Here is a 25,475-nt window from a genome sequence, read left to right on the forward strand (position 1 = left end):
AGGTTGAATATTTAGCATTTTTTTTATTAGTGCAGGTATAATTAAGAAGTGCTTACTGAATAGTTGTCCTTCTTAGCGGTCATGTTGGAGTTTCGGTCACTCCAGTCGTAGTTTACTTCCTCCTCCTCTTTCTCACTCAGCCAAATCAGCTCTTTGGTGGCGGCTACAACAAAAGCATGCAGCTGATCTAGATTGCGCAGACGAGCCTTGGAGGAGTTCTGAGGAAAAAACAACCACAAAAATGAACCAAAGTTTCATTTCATCTGGCTTTGTCTGATTTCGCAAGAAACTGGCGTATTGGTAAAATTGAAATGGTATAAAGTATCGGTGGAGAAATGGATTGAGGCCATACCAGCAACTTGCCGTACTGAAGGTCCAGTTTGCCCAAGCATTCCCGATAGGCTTCTTTACTGACTCGAGTCAACTGACTCTGAAAAAAGAATAGATGCAGTTGAAGTCGGCACGGACCTGGTATTTATTCACACTTGGCAAGGACAGTTTCTACTAAGAATTATAGAACTATAGATATGCTATCACCTACCTCATCTGCTCGTGCACGATCGATTTTGTATTTGAAATCCTCTATAGACTGATGAAGGCCACGGTGGCTGCCGAGTTGAGACTCCACAGTGGGGAGATCTTCACCCCATTCTGCCGCATCAATCCGCCTCTGGTTCTCTTCCACCCAGGCCAGAAGGTCCTGAATATACTTGAGGGTGACTTCATCTAGCTCAGGTCTTATGCGTTGAGGAGACTGCTGCAACGTTTGGACATGAGAGACCTGTGTCATAGCCACCTGGGTCATGGGCACCTGTGATACCGTCACACCTGACTTCAGTCGCAGATTATACTCGCTGCGCAGATTCACCAATCGCTCATGGAGGCGGTAAACCCTGAGACATGAGAAAGAGGAGAAGGATGATTTATTGTGTGAGACTAAATTTAAAGGAAAAACACTAACATTTTCCAATATTTTACTATGTTCTTACCTCAACTTAGACTAATTAATACATACCTTTCTTTTATCAATGCGTGCACTTATAATCTTTGTACAGCATCTCGTGAATGTGTTAGCATTTAGCCTAGCCCCATTCATTCCTTAGGATCCAAACAGGGATGAATTTAGAAGCCACCAAACACTTCCATATTTCTCCTATTTTAGTTACACGAGTAAGTATGGTGGCAAAAAATAAACCTTTTGTTTGGAGCCATAGGAATGAATGGGGCTAGGCTAAATGCTAATACATTCAGAAGTGCTGTACAAAGATTAAAAGTGCACGCATTGAAAAAAGATAGGTATGTATTAATTCATCTAAGTTGAGCTAAGAACATAGTAAAAAATTGAAAAATGGTGGTGTTTTCCTTAAATCTGGTACAATATTGGGTTGTGCTTTATTTTACAGTATGTGCACTTAAAGTGTACAAAAATAAAAAAAATTAAGAACGAAATACTAAATAACATAAGGTAGCATGTACTTAATATTTGTTAGCATTATGTGTGAAATCTAGTAGTTGCAAAGTTACACCATAACATAATGTAAGATGATTTTATGCAGAAAATAGTGAATTATAAAAAATGACTTTAGCTGGGTTTGCACAGGCAATTTTATAAATATTAAGGGACATTTTCTCATTTGATAATATGCTGTATAAGCACAGCATTCAAAATATTTTAGCTTTACGATCTTTACACCTCAATACTAGAAAATACTGGACTAGAAAATGATAGTAAAATATTATATTGACCTTCTATACATCTGTTCTGCCTGTAGATGGCGCCCATCTTTCAGCAACTGCACATCATTGAAAAGGTATCGGATCATGTTTTCGGCCTTGTTCAGATCCACCTCGACCTCAGATGCGTGCTGGACGGGTTTTCCTGCATTCAGAAGACGTATATCCTGCAAATGTGAAAAATGATGAATGTTATAATAGCTGCAGATTTCTTCTTTAAATCAAATTTGTGTGTGTCTGTATCTTACCGTTTGTAACAGTGTTTCAACCTGGTTGAGCTGTTCCTCACACACACCCGACTCCATCTGCACCTTACTGACTACTCTCTGCAGACGCTCCAACCTGGAAATATAATACACGACCATCACACACTCAACAGAACAGATTTAAGTCAACTATATCTCCAAAATAAAGCCAACTAAATACTATTCAGCAACACTAAAGAGAGTTTAGTTTTTGTTAATTCCTGTTGATGCACCAACTCACACCCTCGTCGGACGGAGCAGGTACTTCAGTCCATAGCTGTCATTGAGAAAAGCCATGACTAATAATCCGAGTTTTAAATCGCAGTCCACAAAGTTTTTCGTAGCGGAGACGCCCTGAATTTGATGTTTTCTGAACACTAACTGAGCAGCAGACCGTCTTGTGACAAACCTTTCTGATAGTGACGCCTTGTTTGCATTTGCATGTAATAACAAACGCATGACAAATAATACTTTCCAAAACAAATGCATTACTTTTTTATATATAAACTGTAAAAAATGTTACATTCACTACTTCAATGAAAGACTATCATTGTTCAAACATCTCATAATAGTCTTTTAATTGTATGATTTATTCTCCAAACAAAATTCAGATCGAACAAGGAATTTTAAAGAGGACTGTGATACTATTTTGGGGTTTTATATCACAAACCAGTAGAAATTATACCCTTCTACTGCAAAAATTGTACCCCTGAGAAGCTCATAGACATATAAAGCACCATCTCACCGTTCAAACTCCGAGCGCAGAAGTTTCTCTCGTTCCAGTATGGCCACGTGCAGACGACCCCACTCTTTTTCCACATCAATGGGGTGGTAACCGGGGGGAACCTTGATCTGACCCACCTGTACAGAACCCTGGTACCAAAAAAGCCCAATAAAATTTTTTAATATTGATAAAACATTTTAGGGAAACTCACAAATGTGTCTTGTTGAAGTGAACTACTAAAGTGAATTGTATACCTCGAATGACTTGTAAATAAGCTTGGAGCGATTTTTGTCCATCTCCTTTGCAGGCAATTCAGTCTCCTTGAACTTTAGAAACTGGCGCCAAAGAACCTACAAAAGCAAAAGAAGCCAAATGGCAATTTTACAATTAAATGGGCATCATCTTTTTTCAAGATAGTGGTATGCATTGCATTCATGGTCACAACACAATAAAAAGCATTCTTATTGTTCTCTTTTAACACGTATTAACCTAGATGTTAAAAAAACAATCAGCATTACGGTAGCAAATCGTAGTTATGCATGCAGAAAATATGGATACTAGCGTGAGACCCCAATGAATGACTAACCTCAATCTCCTCGTAACTGGTTGGGAACTTTCTTTCTTCAAACACCATGATGTGATGTCTGATCCATTGAAGTATCATGGTCACCAGCTCATAATATTCCTGCCAGCGCAACTCTAACTCCTATGCACATCACATAGGATGTAAAACAAGATTTAACTGACTGTGCATTACACATTTATTGCAACACCTCATAAGATAATATAATGATATTTTCCCCTAAGTGAATACATATGCAATATTTTACATACATAATTTATTTATAATAAATCTAAATGACTCACATTGGCCTGGATTCCATCTTGAACTTCAGGAACTCTGGGCATAACGTCATAGATGGAGGAGACATACGTGATGATGGACTTCTCATCTGGGTGCGGCACATCCACATCTTCAGGAGCAACCATACGAATGTAAATTTGGTTATATACAATATACAAATTCAGCAAGAATAAAGGAACAATCGATAGATAGAAAAGCAACTACAACCAGCTATGAGACTATGAATCTACACCGAGTTAAAGGATTAGTCCATTTTCTTAAAAAAATAATCCTGATAATTTACTCACCACCATGTCATTCCAAATGTTGATGTCTTTCTTGGTTCAGTCGAGAAGAAATTATGTTTTTTGAGGAAAATATTCCAGGATTTCTCTTATTTGAATGGACTTTAGTAGACACCAACAATTAACAATTTTAATGCAGTTTAAAATTGCAGTTTCAAAGGACTCTAAACGATCCCAAACGAGGCATAAGGGTCTAATCTAGCGAAACGATGGTAATTTTTGACAAGAAAAATAAAAAATAGTCACTTTTAAACCATAACTTCTCATCTATCTCCAGTCCTAACCCTAACCTAATACGTCATCACGTCAAGAGGTCACGAATGATCTACGCCCAGGTGTTTACAAGTGTAGAGAAAGAGGACCCTTTCAACGTTGTTATATGTGGAATAATACTAATTAAAGTGTGTCAGTTTATTGTTTAAAATGGTCCGCAAATGTACCGCAACCTTTCCACTGCATTACGCAATTACGTGAGGTCGCGCGAGCATATCACAGGACCGGAGGAAGACTAGAAGTTGTGGTTTAAAAGTTCATATTTTTTATTTTTCTTGTCAAATATGACAATCGTTTCATTAGATAAGACCCTTATGCCTCATTTGGGATCATTTAGAGTCCTTTGAAACTGCAATTTTAAACTGCATTAAAACTGTTAAGTGTTGGGGTCCATTAAAATGAGAAAAATCCTGGAATATTTTCCTCAAAAAAAAAAACTAATTTCTTCTCGACTGAACAAAGAAAGACATCAACATTTTGGATGACATGGTGGTGAGTAAATTATCTGGATTTTTTTAGAAAATTGACTAATTCTTTAACAATACAGCTTACACTACATGTATTTAAAATTTCTTTTAAGCTAGCTGACAAAGTAATTTTTTTGATGGTAAATCCAGAAGGATCTTCCTTTATTTACCTTCAGGATCCAGCAGGCGGGTGACGCCCAGGTCTCTTTCTGCAATGCTGAAGGCCTGCTCCAGATTCTCCAGGTTGGTCTGTCGGTAGACCTTATTCATGTCAATCAAATTCGGCCTATTGAAACGCAAGAAAATAAATAAGTTATAGACACTGACACATATGTGGTCATTATTGTTGTTTTAGAAATATACAAGAAATGGTGAATTCAAGTATGGCTTGCTGTAGGCAACATCATAAAAATCTTTTATTCCATTCAAGTGTTAAATCTCATATTAAACGCGGTGTTGCATTTAAAATTTGACTACAGTAAATGAGCTCATTTATTTTGATATAAGCATTGTACCTACTGTACAGTTACGTTTAAATGAACGTTTTCCACAAAAAAATCCCACAGGCAAAATTCCTTTTAATTTTCCTCTGATCTCATTTGAACACATAGCTGACATTCATACTTGGCGATAATGGATCGTACATTTTACACATTGCTTGCCCAAACCTGGAGGCTATGAAAACCCAGGTGATGAGCCAATGCCTGTGCAGGCAAAGCCAAGACGGATCTGTCTTTTAGGAACTTAATACTGTGACTTAATACTCACTCAACAGTAAACACAGCAAGGAAACATGCCAAAAACAATTACAGAAAAATACCACATGCAACCTCTTAAAAGAGTAAAGACTAATTAAAAATAGTTTACAGCTCCCAGTTTTTAGTTGAGTAGGCATTTTGTTTGTGTGTCAAAAACACAAATATGGAAAACATATTGAAACATGCACTGTAGGATGATAAATAATAATGGTTTAATATTTTGTTATTCTATAACCCTGTTTGATTTAGAGATGGGATCTTTATTGGCTATTTCTAAAAAATGATGCTCCTCGTTTTAAAACAAGACTGCAAAGCTAAAATGAAGATACAAAAGTAAAATTGCTTAGCAGAACCAAAAAGCAGCAAGATTTATCCATACGATTGTTTGACTTTCTGGGTGAGCAGGTAGCACGGTTGAACCCAGGGACCCTCCGTCTCCGAGACAAACACCTTTGTATAGGAAAACTCTTCTTTATTGAAAGAGGAAAGCTTTTGGTCCATGCCATGCTTGACAACTTCACTCTGGGATCCTCTGTTTGAGACGGCTCCTGCGCTGATGGATTCTTGGCCTGGATCTAAATAAATTTCTGACGGGACATCTTCACACAGCATGATAACTCGATCTTCCAGGTCGCTGATGGATCCATGGCTGGACAAACTTCTGCTGCTCTTCCTGGTGCGAAACTTTTTCTTCTTCAGACTGAACATCTTGAGGAAAGTGCGGTTTTAATTGGTCACTCTATTATAAGGGTGCAGATGGATAATTAAAATAAATACTTTGATGTTCTTCCCAATGAAAAGTTCAGAGCCACTCTGCAGTCCAGATCAGCATTTCTGCTCCTCAGAAAAAACACTGTCCATCTTCTCCTCTTTGAAGTAACTCCAATGCAATCCCGGGACCATCCAATGGCGTTTCATTTGATATACTAATCTTTAAGTGTTTTTCAAGTTGCAAGCGAGAGAGAAAGCGAACTGCTCCTCATTTGCTCAAAGTCATCTGGATGTTAATTTGGTGCCTGAGAGCACTAAGTACAGTACAACTGAGTTATGCAGCTACATGCTGAATGATTTAACACGCCCTGTGGGTATCCTTTCAAAACTGAACCTGTTACGCCCACATTTCGGGATTCCTGTTTCTAATTTTTCAGAAGTGGTAATTCGAGCATACTTGAACTTAATCCCGAGGAATTCCACAATTTAATGTGAAGCTCATTGTGATTGAGACATACAGAGAGAGACTCTTACAAATCAACATTCCCAAATTATTGCATAACAGATTTTTTTTTTTTGTTGCTGTCCTCATGTTCGACCGCAAAATATGCACACGATGGCGTTAATTGGTTGGTCAACCTTGAGTTATGACGGTGACAGGTCGTTTCTTGTCTAATCCTTAGTGTTTAGTGAAAGCCAGGAATTAGTACCTAATTTATAGGACCAGCAAGGGCTGAAGGGGCCTTTGACTGACAACTCATAAACAGCAGCAGGTTAGAACGTGAACTCATAAATAAACTTGTCTGCTAAAATATTCATACCAACTATTTCACATTTCTGGTGCTTTTAATAAGATTTGAAAGCTTGGGCTTTCTCCAAAAGTCTGCATTTCACATCGCCCATTCTAACCGCTAAGCCATGGCTCCAAAACACACTTTTTCTTACCTGTGTTTATGGATGATGGCGTTGAAGAGTTTCCCATCTCTCCAGCTGGTGGTGAAGTTGTCACATCGCAGGCCCTGGTAGCCCTCCACCATGCGTTGAGACCACAACAGCAGCTTCTCTTTGGCGGTCATGTCATCTGACTGACCGTTCACCTGGATGTCAGAGATCTGGTGGGGTTAAGAAAAGGCAGTCAAGAATTGCAGAATGGAGGTCAGAACCAACTATAGTTTTGTTTGTTTATTTCCAATGATATTCATGCCAAAAAATGACACGTTAATCTAGACAAGTTAATCAACACAAGTTGGGGAAGGACAATTTTGCATCTCCAATTTACCTAACCTGCAAAACCTACAAAAATTTTACAAAAACATAAATGTACAGGCAAGGATTACAACAATAAGATTGTAAATGTGTCACGTGTCTAATAATAAAACACCATTCTATACTGTTCGGAGAAAAATTACATGACATTTAAAGGGACACTCCACTTTTTTGAAAATATGCTTATTTTCCAGCTCCCCTAGAGTTAAGCATTTGATTTTTACAGTTTTGGAATCCATTCAGCTGATCCCAGGGTCTGGCGCTAGCACTTTTAGCATAGCTTAGCATAATGCATTGAATCTGATTAGACCATTAGCATTGCGCTAAAAATAACCAAAGAGTTTCGATATTTTTCCTATTTAAAGCTTTACTCTGCTGTGGTTACATTGTGTACTAGGACCGACAGAGGGTTGAATGTTGTGATTTTCTAGGCAGATGTGGCTGGGGACTGTGCTCTCGTTCTGGCGTAATAATCAAGGACTTTGCTGCCTTAACATGGCTGCAGGAAATGCAATGATATTACGCTCTGCACGTAAATAGTCCCCTTGGTAACTTTCAATAGCAGGGGACTATTTTCGTGCACTGTGTAATATCATTGCGCCTCCTGGAGCCATGTTACGGCAGCAAAGTCCTTGACTATCACGCCCGAATGAGAGTATAGTTCCTAGCCATATCTGCATAGAAGTCAGTTTTAAATAGGAAAAATATTGAAACTCTTTGGTTATTTTTTTAGCGCGATGCTAATGGTCTAATCAGATTCAATGCATTATGCTAAGCTATGCTAAAAGTTGTAATGCCAGACCCGGAGATTAGCTGAATGGATTCCAAAAAGGTAAAAATCTACTGTTAAACTCTAGGGGAGCTGGAAAATGAGCATTTTTTTTTTAAGTGGAGTGTCCCTTTAATAATTTAGGTAGGACATAAAAACTTTACCTAAAATACCCCCACTGTTGCCAAGATACTATAAGCAAACATTGTGGTGAGGAGTGATCATAAGATTTGCTTACAATAAATGGCTTGTTCAATTTTTAGTCTGCAATTTTGCATGCGTCCTGTATGTTCCCCTGGTGACTCATTGACAAGATTTCCCTTTGGGCACTAACCGCTCAATGGCTAAAATCAAGCTTGCCATAAAAGTCGAATTTTGCAGGAAAGTCTAGTGGGTTTAAAAGTTGAGAATTCTTTTACCGCGGATGTCCACAGTGACTCAGACATTATGGAAACTTTCTCTCCACCCTCTCTGCATAGCTTAACAAGACCAGGAGAGACATTAAATGTGCCTTATAATAAAGGATTAGAAAGCAGGATCTGTCCATCTAATGCAATTTACTTCGTTTTACATCGCAGGTTTGCAGATAGAGTTGTACATATAATATATTATATATTAAAATCTGGACAAACAATATTGCTTCTTCCATGGAAATGAAAAAGTATTTTTTTAATGAAAGCACACAAAATGCATTGCTGCTTTAGTACTTCTTAACTCTGGTGATATCACTAATTATAAATCATAAGATATTTATTTTGAAAAAAAAAAAAAATATATATATAAGCACATTCACAAAACCAAAAAAGCATGATTGGTCTCATGAGTCACCAAAGCACCATGCCAGTGCACCCACTTCCCCTTCCTTTGGGGAAGATGTGAGTCACCAACTTAAATGCACATGGTGCCGGCCCATAATCCCCTGCAGGCCTGCTGTGACATCAAAGAAAGCTGCTGTTTTTTGGAGAAAGAGACGGAATTGGCACAGAAAGCAGTGTAGGAATGCAAAGATACCAGACTGTCTTGGCATTGAGTCTGGGCACAAAAAGCAAGTTCCTGTTGATTCTCTTCATTGTTTTGTCTAACATTCTTTCTGTAAAGGAAAATCCAATTCATGCACATTTTAACCATGCATGAAAATACAGCAATAAACACTTTGCTGTTCTGCAGGTGTTTTGATTCACCCCTTGAGGCTTAACATCATTGTTTTTGTACAAACTGCAATCCTTGCAGAAGTGGTTTTGTATGTGGGAAAACTGATCTTCATATCAATGATACATTAAACCCAACCACGAGCCTGAACAGATCCCTACTATGCCACTAGAAAACAACAAATAAAGGGATATGAAAATCTGTGCACGTGAATTTAAACCAAAAAGAGCGTGTAAGAAGTAATTGAAGTGTGCCTGCTCGGAGTAAATGGGGTGTGATAGCTGGTACACCAGACCTGGAAGTGAAGAATGATGGTCCATATCAGCCCAAGGGTAAGTTTCGGATTTCCATCAGCGATATCGTCATTTCTGATGTTTACCAGCTTCACCTGCAATGCACAATGCGTTATTATGAGAAATCCTCTTTGAACATTTATAGCCCAAGGACCTCTTGATGGCCAAACAAACTGGGACAGACCCCGTTAGATAATGTATAAATTGTGTTTGGGATGTTGGTCTACTTTACCTGTCTGTGTTTGAGGAAATCCAGTGCGATCTGTACATTCTGTAGTTTGTGAAAGCGCATACGGCCCTTCTCTCTGGGCTAGAAGGAAAGTGAAAAGATTATCACGATGATAAGCTATCAGAGCGTTATATGCAATCATGAGGAAATATGTTTTTAGATGTGTTTTACGATAAATCCAAGCTTAAATAAACAACTTAGATTTTTCTTTGTAACACATTCTGGAAATAAATTACTACATTACAATAATATGTAGCTACAGTCTAATATTTAACTAAGGATCATAACCTTTATGATCTAGATTTGTTTTCATTATTGTGAGAGCCAAGGTCCATGGAGGATGCACATGCAATGACGTGTGTCAATCGGTCATCTAAACATACAGCCAATCAAAACCTAAAGCTGTGAGGATCTTATTGGCTTGCAGTGCATGATGTCACTTGAAATTTTAATGTAGATGATAAAAAATCTCATGTTTGCAAACATGAGAAGGCATGTTCCTCTGGCTCAATTGGTAAAGCATTGCATGAGAAACGCAAAAGATCATGGGTTTGATTTCTAGGGAACACACATACTGAAAGATTTATATGCATCGTGAATCGCTTTGGCGAATGCATAAATGTAAACGTAAAATATAAACACATAAATGAAATTCAGATAGTGGTTCCCTGACATTGAATGCATTGCATTTAACAAATTGTTACTACATTGAACATGGGGTGAGGGGGTCAGCATTGTCAACAAGCAACATGACAAAGGAAGTGACATCATGCACATCACAGGTCCCCTGGCATTGACACATGCCTCACCCCCCCGCCCAGGGAGGCGAGCCGAAAGTTTTCAGACCCAACTCACCAACCGCGAGTTCCTGACACTGTCGCGCTCCCTCGGCTACCACAGCAAGAGCATCGCAAGAGAGGAGGCAAAGGCAAAGGGGTCAAGGTCAGGGCAGAGGTAAGCAAACAGGTAGTTGAAAAAGGAATGGTCAAGGGGGATCAAACCGGTGCAGAGTTGAAACTGAGGCAGAAAATTTAAGATTGTTAATGTGTTAAAGGAGCGAGAGATGCAATGCAGAGTCACAACAAAGTCACAGTAGAAAGACGGTGCGAGGCAGATAAACTTCTGTATGTGTGGTTCACTCAGAGCTTTATGTCACACCGCAAAAAATCACTTTTTTTCTTTTCGTCTAAATGCATTTGAGGCCACCCAAAACAATTTCACAGCAATTTAAATATATTTTACAAGGTGGCTTATTTGTATCATTCGCACATTTCTAAATTTTGTTTTGCTTTCGCCCTAGTGACATTTTGAATAAGGCGGGCCTTCATTATTGCTTTATTTAAAAATCATAGGTTTTGTTTATTAAAATACTCAAAATACTCCTAAATGCATGAAATGTTTTCTTAACAAATACAGTACTGTGCAAACGTCTTACACAACAAGTCTGGTGATGGTGGCCTTAGAAGTTTTAATGTCCATCCATATTTATTTTTCAATCTTTTTTATTAGGATTCAAACAGAAAATACAGGAAATATGTACACAAAATTAAAAAATGAAATTTTCAGGACTAAATGTCTTCTTTAGGCATCGTCGGTGTTTAGTTTGACCTCTCTTGGCACTAAACACATCTTGAGCGTTTTTGAACAGAATTAACTAAAAGACTAATTTCTTTAAAATTTGAAATTAGGATTTAATTTTATTTAGGTTTAAGAGATCCTGCAGTTTCTGCTATTGCTCAAGTGGAAGGGGATTTTACCCTAAAAACTTGACACATCAGTTTACATTTTATACAGTTTTAATACTATATACACATTTCCGGTAATTTCTGGATGTATTCTATTAAAGAGACTGAGAAACAATTATATATGATCACTATAAGATTGCAAAAACAACAAATCTAATTCTGGCATGGTGAACTGTGGGTCCACATCAGGCGCGTTTGAGGCATCAAATTGGCGTCTACCGCGTCTAGTTTGCCACTTTAACATTTTGAGTTTACTCGCTTCATTCACGTGTGAAAGCCACGCATGAAATTTTAGTCATCGAGACATTCATGCGGAAATTCGCGTCATCGGAGGGGCTTCTGCGACTCCATTAGCTTCCTGTAATCACGTCACTACTAGAGCAAGCTCCTGATTGGTTAACACGGTACATTTTTCCGCCAAAGGTCAAGTTTTTCAACTCGCATGGGAAGTGTTTAGCGCGCCTCGCTAAACGCCTTATTCGCGCGCGAGACCTCCAGATGTGCGTCAACACGGCTTCACATTGACTTAACATTGAAATCACTCACGCTTGATGCCTCAAACGCGCCTGGTGTGAACGCAGCATAAGACTTTTGCACAGTACAGCAAATGTTAGTTTTTTTCTGGTAACACAAAAACACCTGCAATGTCCGAAATCACATACTGTGACAGTAGGTACAGAATCAGATAAAGTATCTACTCATCGACCGTTAAAACACTATATAGTATGAATAAAGATACTATGAATGAATTTGGATACATCACATGACATATGTCATGATAACAGGTCAGCAGTTATCTGGTATGACGTTAAACAAGCACAATTTAACCACAAGGGAAAGCTGTTTAATATATCCATATGCATTTGAATAGAGCCGCGTTACCGCTTTCTGACATTTTTTTATAAAACAACGCATCTCCTTCTTCATCGTTGGAAAACTTCTCTCCCGAGGGCTCACGGGATAGTAAAGTGTCAAACGAATAAACACTTCATAATCTTGCCGGAAAGTAGTAGGTCATCCGTGTACTTTTCGGATTTAACTTTTTCGAATACTATGAATTCGGACATACTACTTGCCTCGCTTTTCGCCTACTATATCGTATGGAATAAGGCGGTTTCTGACGCAGTGAAAATGTCTGACTACCAATAGCAAATAATGCTTATTGGACGAGTCTACATCCTGTACATAGGCAAAAACTACACTCTTTAAGACAGATATATATAAATAATATTTTAAGGATGTTTAGGCATTTTAACTGAAATAAGACAAAACACCTATTTTGACAATGATGTTTTGCAGTGCATGAGTCAGCATTGTTGCATGCAAAAAATCTAAGAAACACAAATTTAGGACTGTTAACCAAACAGAAACATCCAATCAGAAGCAGATTAAAAAGGTAAGAGAACACAGGAAGAGGAGGGACTTGTGTTAAGAAAGCAGATCCAGGTAGAGAGACTTAGCCAGCCTTGCAAAGCAGAATATCAGACTGATGTTGGGAGGGTTTGGTACTGGGTTTTGAACAGGTTTGCGGATATAATTCTGACCCCAGATCAACACTGAGACACTTACCAGTGTCTCTCCAGACAACACTTCCAGCAAGGAGATGAGGCTGTGTCCATCTCTGAGATCCTCGTACAGGTCTGTGATGTGTCGCTGGGCCTGAGAAAGAAATCGGAAGATTGTAATTATTGTGAATGATGAAAAAGGAACAGACCAAATCTTTTTTTTTGTAAACTATCCCTTTAAGAAGTTTCCTCCCTCTGTGGACATTATGGGCGAAGGTCATCTGGACAGACCTCTCTCACACAAAAATATTTATACTGGTAGCTCTTCACATATGACTCACTTAACAAAGTTTATACAAAAACTTAGCAACTTGTTGTGAATGTATTGAAATTCTGACATCTCAAAAAACAAATCTGCACACAGTTGACCAACCAAACAGAACAGTGATAATTGAAAAAGAAAAGAAATACAAGCGGGATACGGATCAGGGGTGGCACACATGCATGGAAGGCAGGTGAGGGATGTGTTAGCTCTACTGTAGGTAACTGGGTGTTTGTAAAACCCATGCAGGTAATAACCAAAGTCACTCTGCAAAGGTGTGATCACAGTGACCACCTACCTCTGCCTTCCAGTGCTGATAGAGAAGAATGGAGGAAAGGATAAGACACGAAAAGATAAAAAAGAGACAGATGAGAAATACAATGAGAATTGAGTGACAGAAGATGAGACACTCACAGATTTTTGGGACGTTTGTATGTTTGATATGAATGTGAGTTTACTGTATTTTTATTAGACATATGAATATGCACATGAGTATATTGTTCTTACAAGTCTAGTTCAAGATTTTGGCTTATAACCTAAAGTTGCAGCTTAAACATGACTCAATGAATAAATACACTGTGCAGTTCTAGAAATCATTTCAATATAAAAAAGAAATAGGGCATACAATTATTCCTATTTTGTTACACATAGCATAGCATAATATTTTGGATCCTATATATAAAAATCTTAATGTACTAGACCTTTCATCAAGTTTTAATCTTTGTAAGTATATATAATCAAATATGACCCATGTGGCACAGCGTCCATATTCCACAAACTGTCTTTTGAATGTAATTTAGATCAACACAAGCCAGTATAAAGTCTGAAATAGCAAAAAACCATCAAGAATAAACCAACTTTTTGGCAACACATTCCTCAATTTTAGTTCTCTAGGCTCAAATTCTGTGGAAACTTTGGTGGCTTCCAGGTTTCCATCTCAAACCACTGCAACCAGATGGAAAGGATTTCCTTACAACAGAATACCAACACAGCGTTTCCTCACGGCAAAGGAAAGAAGTCTGTGACACCTTCATACGATCTTATAATTTTTTTATTATTATTTACTAGTCTATCAAGGATTATGATCTATAAGATATGTTATAAAATAGCAACGCGCCAACAATGCACCCGAACACACCTCGTTTTCAGACCAGAATGCCCATGGGCGCAAAAGGGGGCGCAAATGCATTTGCAATTTAAACAACATGGCGCTAAACGTGAAAATTATAATTGCGCAGGGTGGAAACTAGCAAAAGGCACTTGCAAGTGTCTTTTGCTAGTGTCCACCCTGCGCTAGTTTAATTTGTCCCCCCATTTTGCACCCATGGGCATTCTGGTATGAAAAGGAGGTGTGTTCGGGTGCATTGTTGGCAACTAAAATAGACTACGCCATCAACCAACAAAAACCTGGTCTAAAGTTAGTTAGTAATATGCACTTATAAACAGGGCGACAACGCGGGTTTGCTTAACACATACGTGAATGCGCAGCAGCACAAAAACGCTTTTAAATATGAAAGATTAAAGGATTGAATGTAAAAGATTATTATTGAGTCTCTTGGACATAAATGAGGACTAATTATGAGATGTTAGAAGACCAAAAGATCTGCTTCACCTGTAGCCTGGTAAGTAAATAAATGCTTTGCTTTAAACAAATGCATCTGTTTTTAAATGCTACCTCACGGATTTATTGTATATGATGACTCTGTACCTGTGGATATGGTGAGATGAGAAACATTTTTAAGTAATGCTTCAAAAAACCTGACGCTGTCCAAGTGCTGAAACGTGAGGAGAGCCGTTTGTAAATTCTTTATCTCCTGTTTGTTACAAATAAAGTATTTTTTAGAGTACAAACCTTTTCTTACATACTTGTTAATTATTTTTTGATGATATTGGATAGCCATACATTTAAAGCAATTAAAAGCCTGCTTTTTTACTTCCATGACTAAATGAAAACGATTTTTAAAGGTTTTAATGAAAAAATAACAATTTCAATACAAGTGTAAAACAACACAATTATTTAACATTAATCTTAAACTGGGGATCTTCTTCCTCCGCTTAGTTTTTCAGTTTACAAAGTCCGTCATCTAAATAGGGATTAGACATAGTGCTAGCGCAACTGGCTTTTAAAGGGGATGAGAGCTGAGACTCATATTGGTTTATTGCACGTTACGCCCAAAATACTCCCATTAATCATTAAAAAAATAGGACCAACCCTTTTCGACCATGCGCTTGGCGCACAAACCATTTTTCCCGTCCTTAAATTAGCAAAAGTGGATTCGGACACGCCCATTTAGACGTTGCGCTGTGCGCTTTAGACAATGCACTTAGATTGTTAAAATAGGGCCCAATGTCTTGGCAATTCATACTTATTTAAAAAGTGGCTAATTCATCTGAATCTGTACGACCAAATTCATGTATTTGTTTAATTTGCTTTCGCCACGTGAAGTTGGGTTTTGGGGCGGGATAGTGGTGGGGTATATTGTTTTAGTGTCATAATCATATGTTTTTGTACGGTTCCCTCCGTACAAATTCATAAGTATAGGCCAAACAAGTACGAAGTACGAATGAGATCAGGTTGAAAATAAAACACCCCCATAATGATTTACTAATTTCATTGTCAAAAAAATAAAAAAACAATTGAGATTTATAAAAAATGTATGCAACAGCATTTTCAACAACCACAAACAGTATTGTGGGATACAGAAATTAATTTATGCTGTCATCCACCTGTTGGAGGTATCCAAGTAGACAGGATGTAATATTAGATTCACATATGCCTTTTGTCTGTGTCTGTGTCATTATTTCTCAGCAAGGATCTCAGATGACAAAACTAGTTTGTGCAGTATAGCATCACTTTTGCCATTGTCCTATTCTATATAAGACACTTGTTTCATATTTCTACAGTTTCTTAAATATCTTTATTGACCGAGTTATTTGTAGTTCTTATGGAAGCAACACTTCTTATAAATGGGCCGAGAGGTCTCTTAAGGGCAGATGGGAAATACAACCGGTACGTAAGAATGATCTGTTTCCTCAGGAGATATAAAATGAGAGCAGATGTTGATGACTCAAGCTCACATAGACACACTCATAAATAAACAAACAGCATCCTTCAGCAGTGTAGGGTGCTGGGTGTGTACTAGATAATTATTCAACCATCATGATCTTGAATGCAAGACACACACACACACACACACACACACACACACACACACACGTTTCTACATAAAGATCATACAATAAAATGGAAACTTGAGCAGGTTGTTGCTTCTTTCAACAAACTACTGTAATCTCCACACTTCGAACACAGGTATTTTCTATTTAATGACAGACAAATGACACTTTTCGCTGTGTAGCTTTAACACTCAAGCACCTGTCATCACTATTGTTTAAGTTTAAGTACCATCTTCTTTTGCCCAAGGACAAATATATTGTTTAAACATATAGTAAGGTGTTATTGACCTCCAATGAGGTACAAAATTGTGCAAAACCTGGCAAATACTGTACTGTTAAACTTTATTCATATAAGGTAGGTTTGTTAAAAAGTCTAGAAATGAATCTGTTGTTTTAGATTTTTGGAAAGTGTGCATAATACAATTGAATTGGCATAACTTAAAAGCACCTAGATATTGTATACCTTGAATTGTGCTTTGAATGGATTTTAAGAAATGTGTCATTGTAGATAATGTGTAATACCTTCATCAGATGCTTGTTCACCCATTTTGTGAAGGTCTTTTTCTGCACTCGATCCCGTTCATCTGCAAGAGACAAAAAGACAATTTTTTTTTATTCAAATAGGTCACTTCAATAGAAGCCGAATTTTAACATGCAATATAGGTGAACAGTTCCCCTCTTTTAGGTAAAGTGATTCAACTGGCACCTTATGCGGTTTCACTTTAAAAAGATTTTAGAGAAGCATTAGAGGCATTAGCTTATGCATTTTCAATAAACCTTATTTGCATATAATCTGCCATTATACACTGAAAAAATAAAGGCTGGATTTACTTAAAAATATAGTGCACCGGAATTTTAAAGCAATTTATGCAATTGCTTAAAATTTCAAGTAAAACGTACTTAAAGTGGATGCAAAAATGATGCACTATATTTTTAAAGTAAATCCAGGGCATTATTTTTTACAGTGTAGTGTCAAGTCAAAAACATTCATAGACTGAACAACATGCTTAAAATCTCAAATTAGCCTATGAAGCAAGATGCATAGCCACGCCTGTCCTTTTATTTGTTATACATATACCTTCATCATGAATTACCATCATCAAGGTGAACATATTATTAGACAAACCTTATAAAGTATGTGACAACTTGCTTCAGGCTTGCAAAGGAATAAGGCATTCCAAAAGCAAGAGTAAACAGTCTAGTAAAAGTTTTCAGAAGCTCAACCTAGTTTGATTTACAATGATCTTGTGAAATATTTCATGCAATGTAAAAACAATTTTTTTGCACTTACATTTTTTAAGTATAATTAAATTGGATTTCAACTTATATTTTTTTTATCTTGATTAGTGATGAGTTGTTTAAGCTAAGTTAAAATAAGTTAAGCTAATTCAACTTTATTTGATTAGTTACAGCAACTCATCAGTCGAGATAAAAAAATGAAAGTTGAAATGACTTTACAGTGTGACTAATATTTGAGAGTGATTCAACTTTCAATCTAAAACTTTCAGGTCCCATTTTTAGATATTGCGATAAACTTGAGAATGAGAATGCACGCAATGTAAGCTGCAATAGAAAGAAGGAAACCTGAAGGTCTGTCACAAGATCCAACAATAAATGTGACAACGCTATTGATGACCAGCAAGCAAGACAAAAAATAAACATTCTTCATATATTTTGCTATAAGTGCCGGTTTTCATGAAAACATGATAAACTAGATGCAACAAAACACTATAACTGTTGTGCTGTTGCCATGGTGACCATGCAGGTTGGCATCATGATATCACTTCCTGTTTCCAAAAGTGATCGTGCCGCCACAAAAACCAATTCCTGTCAAAGTGTAACGGCCCTATAATGAATAATCACAACTGAGTACTCTTGTGTACAGATTGTGCTAGTACAAATATTTTGGAATGCTTGTTATCAGTTTGATAACACCAAAAATTCACTCAACATGTTGAGACGTGAAAAGGCAAGACATGGGACGGTCTGTAGTCAAAATCTGTAAACTGATCCATGAACTGCGCATTTGATGCTTTTCCTCAGGAATGTGTGACCAGCTGAAAGGTTGCACAGGTCAAAGGCCAAATCGGATATACACTTAAAATTCCTAGGCAAAAATCAACAAGCTTCCCAGTGAAAAGGTAAAGGCATTGATCCTGTCAACATATCTTTGACAAGCATTGAAGCTTTGTTAATCGTCCACGTCACAGAAACATGAGCTTTTCAAGCTCTCATGGTCTGGTGAACACAAACACAAGATCATAAGTGTATGTTTAAGATGCATACTCCTTCACAGCAACTCAATTGTTACTCTCGTAAAAACTAAAAGCGTAGCTTGAGGGAACAGAGTTTTACTGTGCGGTGTTACACGTACACAATCTGCAAGCAATCCTTAAGATGTCAATGTAAATTACAGCTAAAAAATAAATCAAATGGGACGTGTGCACACACGACCACAACCCAGATGTGGGAACCCATCTTTGATTTGGCTCCTCCCTCTGGAGCCCCAAAACATCCAGTTTGAAATGCAACAGTACTATTGGAGATCAGATTTCTCTCTCATAATTTGTTAAAAATGATCACAACTGTTTGGTGAGGGCCAGTGTATGATACCATATGATACAACTTGATTACATAATGTTAAAACAATTCATAAAAAATAGGAAATTCAACATCAAGTATGCACATATAAGAAAGTATTATACAGCAGCTGCCCTATTAATTATTGCATGATTATTATTAAACCAAAAAAGCTAAACTTACCCTAGTAAAAAGGTATTAAGATTATAAAACAGCAAAAAAAAAAACACTGAAGCTCATCTGTACCTTTTCTTTCATCCATGGCCCTGAGCATCCCCTGGTAGTGATTCTCATCTGTAAAGACCAGATCACTGCCCACACTGTCAGATGAGTAAGATCTGTTTCCATGATATACAGCCATTCCTGCACTTTTGTTTTGCATTTCTGAGAGCCAGTGCACGCTTTCACACTTTTTACCGATCGGTTGAAAGCAGCACAACTCTTTCTTTTTGCCCGGTCTGCTGAGTGTGAATGCAAGAGAGAAGATCCATGCAGTAATGTGGGTGTGTCTCAAGCCTGCCTGCTCTCTTTGCCCTCCCTCTCTTACTTTTCTTCCCTCACATTCTCTTCCTCTCTTTACCTCTTCCTTTTTTTCCACACTTCGTGTTAAATACCTGTGTCTGTGCGCTATAAATTTTCACTGATGTTTTTAACGACACGCTCCTTTTTCCAGAAGGGGTCTCTTATTCGGAAGACAAAGTATAGTGCACAAAAAAACTATTGTTCCTTTGCAACACAAACACATCTTGCACTGCCGAGAACGAGAGCAAAAAGCCACATATTTAATGCATAGCTACAAACCAAAAAGTGCCCTTCCTCACATCTGAAAGATTATGAAGGCACACTACTTCTAACAGTTACCACAGCACGTCTTTGCACATAGCCCACAACAAGTACAGCCATTTTTTATTGCCCCTTAAAATGTCACAACCCACACTAAAACTTTGTCCTGATCTAACCTTAATCAAATAAGGAAATAAAAATATGCTACAACATTATAACCAATTACAGCTTTGAAACATGTATGTGAAGTAGCTCAGTTGGTGTTTGTACACTGTCAGAAATAAAGGTATGAAAGCTGTCACTGGGACGGTAGACTTTAAAAAAGTCCTAATCTGTACTATTTAGGTACAGATATGTGCCAATATGTACCTATAAAGTATCAATATGCACTCATTTGGGTGTACTTTTTGAAAGGGTATAGCTCCAGTGACAGTTGTTGTACCTTTATTTCTGAGAGTGAATAAAAGCAGATGCATAAATTAAAATGTAAAGTAGGATTTGGCCCAGTTGTGTTTCGTTGTGGGTGGGACTTAAGGGGGTCACACACCGGACGCGCAGCTCAGCGGCATTCTAAAAAATTCGAACACATTGTTTTCTATGAGTATACGCACACCGGCGCCAACAGGTGGCGCCTGTCCGCTGCGCCCAGCTTTGACTCAGGAAGTTGCTCAAATCCCTGTCTTGTCACAGAGCACCACTCACATAGTTTAACATTAAATAACATCATATTTGTCCCAAATTATTAACGATTAACATTGGCTGCTAACGTATATTTTGCATTATGAAGTAAATGCTATCTGACTAAGCTCGCGTTATTATATGCGCACTTCCGGTTTACGATACCTCCGAGTTGTCCTAGACGCAGCTCGACGAGTTGCTGAGCTGCGCGTCCGGTGTGCAACCCTCTTAAGTCTAACTGTGGGTTCACACCAGATGCGAGTTCAATGATATGCGCGCGTAGATTACATACAAAGTCAATGCAAAGACGCAATCAGATGCGTGCTTGCGTGGGGCGATGCGAATGACGCAATATCGACGCCGCGTTAACACACGCTATTTGCCTCAAACGCGTCTTTGCCTTTATTCAACTCAAGCGAAAAAAATCGCATGACCATAGTCAAATCCCACGTAAAATCTAGAGAGAGTAACACGATGTCCCGCGTTTGGTGTGTACATAGCATAAGGGGCTTTTTACACCTGGTCACTTTCCAGACCAGGTGCAAATGACCTCCGAAACGTTTTCAAGACGGATTTAAATCCGATCGCTCAAACCACTTCAGGAGGTGGTCTGAGATGCATTTCAGACGAAACTGGTCAAGTGTAAATACTGGTTGATGAAACCACGTATTTCAGTGCATAACCCCTCCCAAACATAAGCACGTCACCCGGAAGTTTGCCGGCAAAGAGCCAAACAAACAAAGACGACACGGTTATTGCTTTATGGAGCGACAACAGCCGGTTAATAAGCTTTCTAGAACCAATAAAAGAGTCCAATGACAAACTCAAATGATATTAAACAAAGAAATAAAACTTTGAGAGAGAGTTTTATGAATACTTTTCCCCGTCATGGACCTGTGCTTTAAATCATCGCACCGTCCTCCTGCTGCTCTGTACTGCACGCTCCAGCTCACAGGGTTCCCACACCTTAGTTAACTTCAAATTCAAAGACCTTTCAAATACTTTCCAGATCAAAAACCCTCAAATTCAAGGACTAAATGTGGGGACACATTTCAAGTGAGAGCAAGGTTACATTGTATTACCTTTTAAGATATATTGTTGCAGTTCCCTTTCAAGGGAACTAGTGCTGCGTCACTGCGGTGACACTTTTTGGACGCCTCCAGGCGTGTATATCAAATTCAACCAATGGTGAAGCTTAACGACAAATACAGGGTGGCGTGGTAGCTAGGAAGTATATCGCTATCTGAAATATTGCCAAAGACGGCATTACAGGGACGCAGGAAGTATGGCAAAGGAGATGCAGCGTCTCGTTCCCTTCTCAGGGAACAACAGTTACATATGTAACCAGAGATATTTGCATGTGTCAAATACAACTATGCAAAAAAGCATAGTTTGCTTTTAAGTGTGCCCAAAAAGTCTAGAATTTTCCCAGAAATCTTCTTGCATAAAATAGATTCAAGCACTTTCAATCACCTGTATCTATGTATGTATATTTTCAAAAACTTCCCAGGGCCTTGAATTTTTCCCCAGTTTCACAAACTTTCAAGGATTTCAAGGACCCGTGGGAACCCTGAGCTCATGCCGAGCAAGGAGACGCGCATCCCCTGCCCAACACACAGTACAACATACAGTAAGTGCTGCTTTTTGTTCCATAAACATCGTCTTAAGTTTTTTAAGGTGGAGTAATGAATAGTGTATTTGCATTTTGCACCGGAGTAGAAGATCGGATTCATATCCGTTTTGCCAAGACGCATTAAGTGGCCAAATGTAAATGCAACACTCTCAACAAATCAGATATCTATCCGATCACAGAAAACACATGAAGTGACCAGGTGTAAAAAGGCCCTAAGATGTTTAACTGTACATGCTACACTCGAATGTAGTGCACGGCAAAGGAAATCTAACATAGCACCACAGGAAAAAAGTATGTTTCCATCTGGGTATTCCATCTGTTTGGATGGGACATTCGCCAACTGGGAAATCCCACTCATACAGGAAAATGTGACTAACTCCCAAAGGCACAGAAGGCTCTTTGAGCTTCTTCGTGCCTTGAGAAGTAGGCAAAGATTTGCAGCATCTGGGGTTTGCTGCTGTTGGGGTCTTTGACTGATTTAGATACTTTAAACTGTTAAACAAAGACATTGTTTCATGCAGTCCTGCCAAAGTCACCACAGACAGACAGGAATGAGCCGGAGCACAAGGCGACCTCTGTGCGAGAGCGGCTGCGATAAACGCTCATCCTAAAGGCAGCATTTGAAACGAGTGTGCGTGAATACAAACAGATGAAAAAGAGCTTCTGTGTCTATCTGGTCACAAACAACACAGTCCTTGTATCTTTAACTAGTTTCTCAAGTGTGCGTCTGTCAGTGGACACGTCTGAGATTGCAGGAAAAAGTCACATCCCTGGGCGCACAGGTGAACGGCTCATTTTTGTTTGGCCCCTAACCTTTGAATCAATTCATCTCTCTATCTGACATAAGATGGCAGGGGGATCACAGGTAGGAATGATGGATCCTTTGCATTGTCGCTTAGGGCGGTGGCCTGTTTGGGCTTGAGTTAAAATAGAGTAACTTTAGTTGTCACCCATCTTCAGCATCACTGAAGAAAATTAAAGGTCCGAGTTGCATTATTTTACTCAAGTACATTTTATACATTTACAGCAAAAATACAAACTTCTGCATTATTTATAAAGATTAATCTCATCTATTTTATTTTCTTAATGAATTACGCAAGACACAAACATACTGCGGACAGACTGCAGCTGTGAATATTTTACAGTCATTTGTGAAGACTTTGACAGTAAGCTGTCAGGTAAATTCCATAGCCCTTGTCTAAGACAAATATATATGTGTAGAAAGATAGTAAAACAAGTACACACAGGTATTAAGTGTGCTTGGCATAAAAAGATGATGAGGGGAAGGAAATGGGAAAAGCTGGAGTAAAAAGAGTGGATGTTTTAGCAGGTGTTGCCAGATTTTGCAGCACGTTGCAGACTGTCCTAAGGGCACATAACTGTACAACAATGGGTGCTGGAGTATTTTAAGCTATTCATTTTTGTCTTAAATACACTTGAGTAAATGCAACCGCTTCATGCATTCTGCTTTACATACTGTGGCATTTTTTATATAAGATTTGATTATAATAAGACTTTTTTTATTTAAATAATTTGGATGCTGCACCTGTGCACGGTATGTGTCAAATCCACATCTCTCTATGCAGTTACTTAAAAACTCAGTACTCAAAGGTCTTTTTTAAGTTGTTTGAGCATGCAGAAATATTATATGACTGACAGGACATAGTAAATATTGGAATTTTTGCAGCTCAAAACCATCAATCTTACATTCCGGTCCTTCACGCACCTATTATCAACACATGCTCGTGCAGTAACTTATCTTGTTCAGATTACAGTGACATTGTCACAGTTCTTTACAATGATCTTTATAAGAAAGTTGACTCAAAATGTTCTGTCATACTTGTTTCAAACCCATATGAATTTTCTGACTTTGCTTATGTTTGTGCTAACCTTGAGATTAGCGAGAGTGCGGCTTCATGGTTTTAAATATGGTTAAGTTACTCTGTCTATCCATTAAAATATTAAGATTAGACAAATAAAATATGTATTATTATGTTTCTATTTCATTAATAGCTCAGACAAAAATCCTAATTAGCTCTGGTCTGGGGGCAGTGCCCCCCCTGCCCCCACGCAAACTCTGCTTATGTAAAAAAACAGTTGTGACAGAGACTGTCAGTCACTACCCATCATCCTAAAATTTTCTTTTGTGTTTCACAGAGGCACACAGTTCTATAACAACATGATTTTGAGTAAGGTAAATCAAAAAATTTTACATTTTGGGTGAACTGTCTCTTTAAGACCAAACATACCAGATGGGCACTATTATTTCAAACCAGCGACCACTCCTCCTGCATTCAGAGAGACTTGTGAGAACATGTGCTAATAAATGCATAAATAAAGCTGGAACTCCACAAAACAGGAGATGACCGATCTGCACTCTCTCACACACATACACTCACATATGCCACTGATTATAATACAGAAATGGAAAGCATACTAAAATATGTTTACTTGTTTTATATGCTACAATCTTTATTAAAATAATGCATTAAATAACTAAATAAATATTTTAGGACAACAAATCATTGGACAGAAATATTTAAAAAGTCAAATGGGGATGTCTCCCCCTAGTGGACGTTGTTTCAATTGTGTGTCAAAGTGAATTGAATGATTAATTAGCAATGGGAGTTCTGGGATTATAATTCAGACATAAATGTTATCAATTCTGATGTTATCACAGATGGATCAGATCATAGCTGTCCGAACTCAGCTTATTTAGCATAACAAATAACTTGTAACTTGGGAAACAGACCCAAACACACAGAAGCTGTGAGTAAGAAATAGCACTCCAATATTTTTAGAGTCCCTGTGGTTTTGGTCCAGTGAGACATACTTTTCCTATCAGAGGCGATGCTGAGATCTGCTTGTTCTTGGGGGAAAACTATTCCTGTTACGATACACATATGTGTATACTTAGTGGAAGATGTTATATAACTACATATTAACCGAACCCATTTTGTTGAAATGCTCAAAACCGCTTTTACTCCTATGAATAAGCCTATTTTGCGAATTCAAAGCATTGCTTTAGATCTTACAATGACTTGTGTGAAAGCGCCGACGTGTCTGTGTGCTCCAAGCAATAAAGCAAGAGAATTAACGTTATGACCTCCGTGACTTTGCTACAGGCTAAATCACACAATCCTGTCATCTAAAAACAAACTGACACTCCAAGTTTCAAGAAAAAAACCTGCTCCTCACTCCAAGTAAGCTCCTCTCTCCAACAAGCACATTGAGTAATCCCTCATGCCTACGGCCATGGTGTGTTTGATATAGCTTTAATTATTTATA

General features: G+C 38.1%; 1 protein-coding gene across 1 annotated transcript in view; it reads right to left on the reverse strand.

Moving 5' to 3' along the window:
• The window catches only part of pleca (plectin a), a 118,863-nt gene that overhangs the window by 21,036 nt on the left and 72,352 nt on the right, over positions 1 to 25,475 (reverse strand). The window contains exons 5-21 of the mRNA XM_073858426.1: positions 17,036 to 17,097; positions 13,638 to 13,652; positions 13,082 to 13,171; positions 10,623 to 10,658; positions 9,771 to 9,848; positions 9,541 to 9,633; positions 7,007 to 7,173; positions 4,763 to 4,878; positions 3,571 to 3,677; positions 3,290 to 3,409; positions 2,958 to 3,053; positions 2,725 to 2,852; positions 1,983 to 2,076; positions 1,747 to 1,901; positions 542 to 893; positions 353 to 430; positions 57 to 218 (exon numbers count right to left, since the gene is read on the reverse strand). Of these exons, the coding sequence (XP_073714527.1) occupies positions 57 to 218; positions 353 to 430; positions 542 to 893; positions 1,747 to 1,901; positions 1,983 to 2,076; positions 2,725 to 2,852; positions 2,958 to 3,053; positions 3,290 to 3,409; positions 3,571 to 3,677; positions 4,763 to 4,878; positions 7,007 to 7,173; positions 9,541 to 9,633; positions 9,771 to 9,848; positions 10,623 to 10,658; positions 13,082 to 13,171; positions 13,638 to 13,652; positions 17,036 to 17,097 (1,949 nt within the window). The remainder of the gene's footprint in view (positions 1 to 56; positions 219 to 352; positions 431 to 541; positions 894 to 1,746; positions 1,902 to 1,982; positions 2,077 to 2,724; positions 2,853 to 2,957; positions 3,054 to 3,289; positions 3,410 to 3,570; positions 3,678 to 4,762; positions 4,879 to 7,006; positions 7,174 to 9,540; positions 9,634 to 9,770; positions 9,849 to 10,622; positions 10,659 to 13,081; positions 13,172 to 13,637; positions 13,653 to 17,035; positions 17,098 to 25,475) is intronic.

This window comes from Misgurnus anguillicaudatus, chromosome 20 (genome assembly GCF_027580225.2).
Source record: "Misgurnus anguillicaudatus chromosome 20, ASM2758022v2, whole genome shotgun sequence".
NCBI lineage: Eukaryota > Metazoa > Chordata > Actinopteri > Cypriniformes > Cobitidae > Misgurnus > Misgurnus anguillicaudatus.